Here is a 7,961-nt window from a genome sequence, read left to right on the forward strand (position 1 = left end):
CCTTGCTTAAAGGGCACCCTTGGAATACCCAGTGGGTCGCAGTCACTTCTGATGCTTCTCAATTTTCAGTCAGGTAGACAACTGTCTTCTGAAATCCTGGACAGGAGACCCCAAGATACGGGGGTGACAGGTGTCTGGGGAATTGCTGCATTCATTCCCTGGCATGAATAAAGAATTGAACTGGGAAAGACAGAAAACCACACCATGGAGATTTACATTCAGGATGGGAGAAGTCTAAGGCTGGAAGTCTAATAAATGGACACTGGCTTGGTAGTTTGGGCATTTTATAGGGTTGCTGGGTCTCCCCGCTTCCTCTGTGGGTCCTCTCTAGATCCCTGTCCCCACTTCAGGAAGCTGACTTTCACATCCCTGGTCTGCTCGTGACCCACTAACTCTCCTTTAGTGAGAAACAGGGTAACTATGGTGACTGAACTCTACTGGAGGGCAGAAAGTTCTGATCCCAGTCCCTGTGCGCAGTCACAGGTGTGACTGCATGAGACAAGGTTGTGCTGGAACTAGGTATGCCAAAGCCACTAGAGTGGGGATGCTTATCACAGGTGCACACCCAGAGGAGAACATCACACGGAGTTAGAGACAGAGAGGTCGGACAGCTGGGGCCGCCAGGAGCTGGTGGGTGAAGTCCTTCAGCGGGAGCGTGTCTGTCACAACTACGGTTCAGGCTTGCCAGGGAGGATCTCATGCTGCTGAGTTCTGCTGCTTTGTCAACACCTACGTGACACATCCGACTGACACATTTTACATTGACTGAGCCTTCAGGAAGTAAAGGCAGTTGAGTTTGACCTTTGGAGACCCCAGAGTTCTCTGATAGGTGACCTGGAATAAGACTGCGTGGGAACAATACCCACTGGACACTAAGTATGCATGAGCAGGTTTTACAGCACACTGGGAGCCAAGCTGCACGGCCGCGCAGGCGCTGGACCTGGCCTCCCCGAGTCCTGTTGCTCTTGGTACCCTTACTCGGTTTTCAGCCCCAGGCTCCCTGTGCAGAGGGACCATGGCCTATTATGGGTGTCATGTCATCCAGGCATGTTGCCATTCTTTACATCTGCAATGTCTGATAGGAAAACTGAATGGTGGCTTGTCTCTAACTAGACACATGAGCATTCATACTTTTGAACACTGGATCGGGGGAGACTGAGCAAGACGTGGTTGAGTCCATTGTGGAGCATTTTTCTCTAACAAAGCAGGGACCAAGAAAGTCCCTTTCAACATTTGATTACGAAACATCCATAAATGGGAAATAAATAATTCAGTTTTCCAAAAGAAAGCCTTGCTAGTGAAAATCCCAAGGCATTCTTTGTGTTGCCAGGGAAAATCAGGGTCCCTTCATTGGGTTCTTAGTCTCATCAATAAGACATTTAAAAGTGGCATCAGGAGGAGGCTGGAAGACAACTTCACTAGGACTCGAGAGAAAACAACAGGGTAGGAAAGCTGTGCGTCTTGGCGCTGCTTGGGGGGCAAGGAGGATACAGAGGAGAGGAAGAGAGACCGGCAGTGGGAGTCAGCAGCCATGCGGGCAGCTTCCAGGACAGCAGGCAGCTGCACTAGGAAAGGAGGGCAGCATCAGAGAAAGAGCGAGAACGTGCAAGGTGCCCCTGACAACAGGCTTAGGCTTCGACCAGTAATGAAAAGAAAGAAAAGAGGAAGAAGGAAGTTACACCTTTGAACTCTGAAGAGTGGGCACACTTAGAGCTGCGCAGTGGTAGCATAAGCAGCCGCACCGAGGACGGAGGTTCTCCGAGGGAAAAGTAGATTGTCTCATTAAGGGTTCATTATCCCTCCTGTCTCGTTAACTTCCTGAGGGTCCCTTGGCCAAGTGACTAACAGGCCCAGCTGGATGAACTTTTAATGAAGGAGTCAATAGTATGAGCTGTTCTACTCATTGGAGTGGATCAGAATGTAAGGCTCCACCCAAGGCCAGCCATAGATTCCATTCCTTTGACTGGGAGCGTATCCCTTTCTTAATAGGCCTCAACAGAGCCCTGATAACCTCAGTGGCATCTAAAGCCACCATGACATTTCCCCCCCCTTAAAAATAAGGAGCGAAAAACCAAAAAAAAAAAAAAAAAAAAAATAAGGAGCTTAAAATCGCTTAGAAAATGGGCCAAAGGTGGTGGATGCATACAAGCGTGTCCACCGGGAGAGAATCAGCATCCCAGCCGGAGTTTCTGTCCCATGCACCTCAGTTGATTCCAGGCTGGGCACTCCTCTAAGAGGAGCGCAGAAACCAGAGCGCCCCCTTCTGGCCTGAGAACCGAAGACGGTTCCTGTCTCAGGCCTTCATCATTTGCAGAGGGATTTCTGAGCTGAAAGTACTTTTGGATGTCGGTGGGGGATGATTCTAAATCCTAAAGAGTAATTCCGTTCTGTGAAGGCGTTTTCAGAAATCACTGGCCTTACAAGCTGAGGACTGTTATCCCTTTTTGTTATCTTGTTATGTTACCTTGGCTGCTCTGGAATTAAACATCTCGTTGCATCCGCCTCTCAAGTAGCCAAGAGTACAAGCATGTAATAATAGGGCTAGCTTATTTATTTTTTAAATAGCCCAGTAAACCCAACAACTAAACTGTCAGATTGATCACTCAGAAGAAAGCACTTCCAAGATCAGTTCCCAGCTTTGTCTTCATGGCAGTTTATCAAAATAGTATTGTCTGCCAGTGAAATGGTAATAACAGCGCGGGAATTTCAGTTTCTAAATGCTCGTATTGATGGTCAAGCCCCAGGCCATTAGCTGTTGCAGCTTGCTAATAAGTGTACCCTTTTGAGAGTAAAAACTTAAAGAAATTTAAGGGAGATTGCCTTCTCCAGGAGCCTGAGCACCCACACGTACTTAGCAAAGCACTGAGTGCATGAAAGATCACACCTGTCCACGAAGTACCAGACTAGATACAGACATGTGCTTGTTCGTGCAAAACACTCGAGCCCGAAGATCAGCCACAGAGGAAACTTACTGAAATTTGAGAGAGATATTAAAATATTGTAATGTGTAATCTATTTATTAAGTTCCATGTCCCACCCCAGTGTGTCCTTGGGACATAGTGATGGAATTTTTACAGTAGTGATTTAGTAAAAGGAAGACAAGAAAGAGTGTGTTTGTGGAATGCTGGCTATTCCCACTGCCTCCCCAGCAAGAGGCTCAAAAACGTGATCTGTGGAGTCTTGGCCAGTTGCTCAGCCCTTCAGGACATGAAGATAAGTCCATGACGAGGACCTCCTGCAGAGAAGCTGAGACCTTAGGTAGTGTTTGGAAGTCGTACAAACAATAGCTGGAAAGCAGATTGACAACTGACTGCCATAAACTGTGCCTGAGGGGGTGAGCAATTAACCTTCCTGCAGAGGTGTGTTGGGTCATGAGCTCAGTCAGCAATGATAAGACCACTGGGAAGTAGGAGTCAGGTCTGATCTCGGTATCACTGCATCAGTTCTAGGGATGGGAAACAAGGGGAAAAAAAGACTTTTTAAAACTATCTATACATATATGCAGACGTATAAATCTTATAATAGGACTTTTTGAGGTGGATTTGTGATTTCGGTATTGTTATCAGAAAGTCTTCTCTAATCATTTAACCAGCATAAGTCCTGCCTGTGTAACAGGTTTTCAAACCATTACACAAATATCACCTTTACATCAGAGGCCTTCAACTTCACAGTGGCCGGGCTTGTACAGTGCCCCCAGCAGTGTGCCAGATCACACAGCCAGGGTGCACTCTCATCTCTGCCGACCGGTGCTTTCCTGGTTGCTCGGCCTTTGCCCTCCTGAGACCACTGTCATCTTTGGCAGGCAGAAGAATCAATCTCTTTATCAATGTGGGGCGTCCTGCACAGGTATCCCCAGGGCCTCTTAGGAAGGAGCTGTGCTGAGCGTCAGAGCCCCCAGCAGGCTTGCCTCCATGGTCACATTGTGAAGTGGGTACCCTTTTTCCACTGGGGACTGTTCACAACCTGTGGGAAAGGCCCCTGTCACTGGGTCTCACGCCAGAGAGGTGGCAGGGGATACAGAGGCCCTGGCAAGCTTCTCACCATCTCTCCTATTGCATAGACAGCATGTGACAGTGACTGTGGCAGAGAGCCCCACAGGTTATCATTTCTGTTAGTAGACGACAGTTAGACTCACCCAAATACAGCAGTACACCACCGCCTCCCTCTCTGTCCATTGTCTTATCTTTCTGCTACACTAGCAAATAATTGTTTTCCTTCGTCATCAGTAATCTGCTTTTTGTACCATTTTTTTTTTTTTACTGACTATTTCTAAATCCTATAAAGGAAAAAAAAAAAGATTTTTTGGAGATGAGGTCTCATGCACAGTTGCTCAAGCTGGCCACCCTCCAACCCAGCCTCTCAAGTGGCTGGAGCTACAGGCACGCAGCACAACCGACTCCTTCGTTTCCGTCCTCACTCAGCCTGTTGAGCCGTCGGCCTCCCCAGCTGGCTGCCTGCCTGGGTCGGTGCACTGGAGATTCGAGTGAAGAGCTGAATTGTGGACGTTACCAATTGTATTTTTAGGACATGTCAGCACCCTTTCCAAAAGGGAAGATGAATTACCCAGGTCACTTCTGAGATAGCACTTCAGATATGTGAAATTATTCATAAATGACAAAGTCCTTAGTGCTAAAATAATAATAATAATAATAATAATAATAATAATAATAATAATAATAAATGAACAAACAACAACAACAACAAAAAAAGCTTAGGGCTGACAAGGCAAGGCTCAGGCGTTTGCCACAAACCTGAGGATCTGAGTTCAATCCCTCGTACCTACATGGTAGAAAGAGAGAACCAGTTCCCAGAGAGTCGTCTTCTGACTACCGTGTGTGTGTGTGTGTGTGTGTGTGTGTGTGTGTGTGTGTGTGCGCACAAATTTACTAAATGTTAAAAAAAAAAAACCTAGGTATTTCTTGCATAATCAATTTCGTTGCCATCTTCAAAGATGCTTAAATGACAAACTGGATTGGTTTTTAAACCCCTTTTTTTTCTCATTTTAGGTGGTACCATGAGAAGTTTGAAGATTACCCCAAATCGAGAAAAATGCTAATTCCCTTTGTGCTTTAGTGTGCTGCCAGTGGCATCATCTTTGAAGAGCTCCTTCCTGGTGACACCTCTCAGGCACTTATACATGAAGCGTTTTCCCTAATTCTCCTGCAACTCCATTGTTTTCAAGAAGGGCTGGCGGGGTTTTTATCCCCTGGTAAAGGAGTAAGCCAATCATGAACTAATCCACTGTGTGCTGTTAGGAATGGGGAGCATTGGGGCATTGCAGCTCAGCTGTCTTTGGCTTCAAACGTGCCTCTTTGGGGTTTTGGTTTTGTTTGTGTGTTTAGATATTTTGTTTTGTTTTTGTTTTTGTTTTGTTTTGTTTTGTTTGCTTTTTTCCAGACAGGGTTTCACTGTGTAGCCCTGGCTGTTCTAGAACTTGCTCTGTAAACAAGGCTGGCCTCCAACTCACAGAGATGCACCTGAGTGCTGGGATTAAAGGCTTGCACCCCCACCACCCATTGTGTGTATGTTTTTGAGACAAGGTCTCACAGTGTAGACCAGGCTAGTCCTGAACTCAGAGAGTTATGTGAGGTCTCTAGCATAAAGGTGTGTTTGCCTCCAGCTCTCCATTGCCACCAAACCTGGCATTGCCTCGGGGTTCTCTGTGGCAAAAGTGTAAGAAGAAACTGCTGATTCCCACCACCTCTGACAACCAACCCTGCAATGAATGCACCCAGACCAGCAGGAGTCTCCCGCCTCCTCCATGGATGGATGTTCTGCCTGTTCAGCCCCTGCTAGAGAGGCCTGGAGGTATGGGAAAGGTCACAGCCTGCTGTCCTTCACTGAGCTGCTGTCTAGTAGGGAACTTGAGCTCCTCCATCCGGCAGCTGGGAAAAGGTGTCTTTTACTTGTTCCCACTCAGCTCTCCAGGTGAAATACTCCTATAAACACACGGTATCCCCAGGAGAGGTGGGACTGTAGAGTATCCACTCACTCACTGGCCCTCCCTTTGCCCTCCCTTTGGGCTAGGCAGAACTAGAATTCTTTAAGGCACTTTTTAAAAAATACCTTTTTTTATTATTATAAAACAAAAATCTCAAAAGCATTTCTTATTTTGAACGCACCGTAGGACCAATCATGGCACATGCCTGAAATCCCAGCACTAGGGAGGCCAAAGTGGAAAGATGGAAAGCTCAGGGCTAGCCTGGACTGTGTAGGGAGACCCTATTTGGGAAAACAAAACAAAACCTAAATAAAAAACCTGTACTAATCAGCTAACACTCCAAAGAAGTGGCTGCAGAAATAAAAGACACCGCCCACCCAAGCACCATCGTGGAAGAGAGGTCTCCACACAGGACACAGACTCCACTGTGGCTCTTTGCACTCTGAGGGTCACTGGTGAAGAACCATCCCCACTGGGACCAGCACTGCCCCGGGCAATGCACTCACGTTTGCCCATTGTCGTCAGGGGAAGTGAGGGGACAGTGTGCTCTGTGATCCCACTAAAGGTACTGCGTTAGGACCTCCTAGCACGCCTGATGGCACTCACAGTGCCCGCCGCCCGCCACCCGCCTTTCCTGTGTGTACCACCTACTTTCCTTGCCCCCACCTCCTGCCTGCCTTCCCCAGTGTCTGTCCAAGCTGGCCTTCCCAGCAGGCCTTCCTCAGCTCTTTTGTTCTCTTATACAAAGTATTCTCTGTGCATCTCCTTTGCAGAATGTCAAGAATTGACACAGAAAACCTAAAGCACCGAACATTGTTCCTCTGCTCTCAAAACCTCAGAAGTGAGGCCCGCCTGGGGTGTTCTGGAAGGAGGTACTCAGCTGAGATCCTGGGGATGTTTGCTGTGAACTTGACCTCCATTGGAGGGCATGATGCTAGAATGGAACCCAAGACTCTGGGCTGCTAGGCAGATGCCTGTCACTGAGCCACATATTATCCCTGTGATGCATCTTTGTTTATAAAGGACCAAGCTGCCCACAGGCTTGATGCTTGTTCCACCTACATGCTGAGTGAGAGATTAATTTAGAAGAAACCCTGTCCTAACGTTACACTCTCCTTCATTTCTTAAAACTTTACTTACTTGTGTGAACTGTGATTTGTAGCCAGAAGGTTTCTCCAGTCCTGTCCGGCCCCCGTGGTCCCTTGGCTGCTTATAAAATAATCATTCAGAGGTTTAATATTTATTACCAATTGTATGGCCTATGGAATGCTTCTTGCTAGCTAGCTGTTATAACTTAACCCATTTTTCTTAATCTATAAATTGCCACATGGCCATGGCATTACTGGTCTGCTGGCATCTTGCTGTTCCTTAGGTGGTGGCTGGCGTCTCTCTCTCTCCTCTCCTTTCTTCTCTCTGTACACCTGCTTAGATTTCCTGCCTGCCTCTAAGCTGCCTTGCCATAGGCCAATGCAGCTTTATTTGTCAACCGGTCAGAGCAACACATACTCACAGCACACAGAAAGACATCCCACAGCAGCAATTTTTAAGGAAATTAATAAAACTGTAGTTTTCAGTCCAGTTGCATTGTTTGTCTTGGCGGTTGGTTGGGACCATCACCTGTTTTGCATTCAGCGCTGCAAGGTCACCTCTTTCCCAGTGTTGGGTGGTCCTTTAATACCCTCGGTGAAGTTGCATAGGTCATAGGACCCTCTTACGGTTTTAATGAAGGTTATTTTAAGTATTCACATGAAGATCTGCCCCAGTCTGTTTCTAACTGGGATGAAATGAAGCTATGGATGTTTGTGGCTTCACCATGTCAAGCTATGCTGCTAAATTATCTCATGAAGTCCCGCTTTTCCCGTTGCCATCCTCATGATTTCCAGTTTGGCAGCATTCAAAGGCCTTGATTTCTTGTCATTGGCTGCTCATGTCAGCGAGACATTGAAGATTCTCTGGATTCCCATGTTATCTGGGCACAAATGGCTTTTGAGTATTCTTTTATTTCCTTCTGCGATTTTTG

At 46.9% G+C, this 7,961-nt stretch overlaps 1 protein-coding gene across 4 annotated transcripts in view; it reads left to right on the top strand.

Annotated features, from left to right (window-relative positions):
- Positions 1-7,519, top strand: part of Srd5a1 (steroid 5 alpha-reductase 1) — a 55,806-nt gene extending 48,287 nt beyond the window's left edge. For 2 of the 4 annotated variants that reach the window (XM_052742932.1, XM_052742935.1), the window contains exon 5: positions 5,007-7,519. In XM_052742932.1, the coding sequence (XP_052598892.1) occupies positions 5,007-5,073 (67 nt within the window). In that variant the 3' untranslated portion in view covers positions 5,074-7,519. The remainder of the gene's footprint in view (positions 1-5,006) is intronic. The other 2 variants (XR_008219420.1, XR_008219421.1) reach the window with 2 other exon arrangements.
- The last annotated feature ends 442 nt before the right edge of the window (positions 7,520-7,961 follow it).

The sequence above is a fragment of the Peromyscus californicus genome, unplaced genomic scaffold (assembly GCF_007827085.1).
Source record: "Peromyscus californicus insignis strain IS unplaced genomic scaffold, ASM782708v3 Scaffold_18__1_contigs__length_77618521, whole genome shotgun sequence".
Taxonomy (NCBI): Eukaryota; Metazoa; Chordata; class Mammalia; order Rodentia; family Cricetidae; genus Peromyscus; species Peromyscus californicus.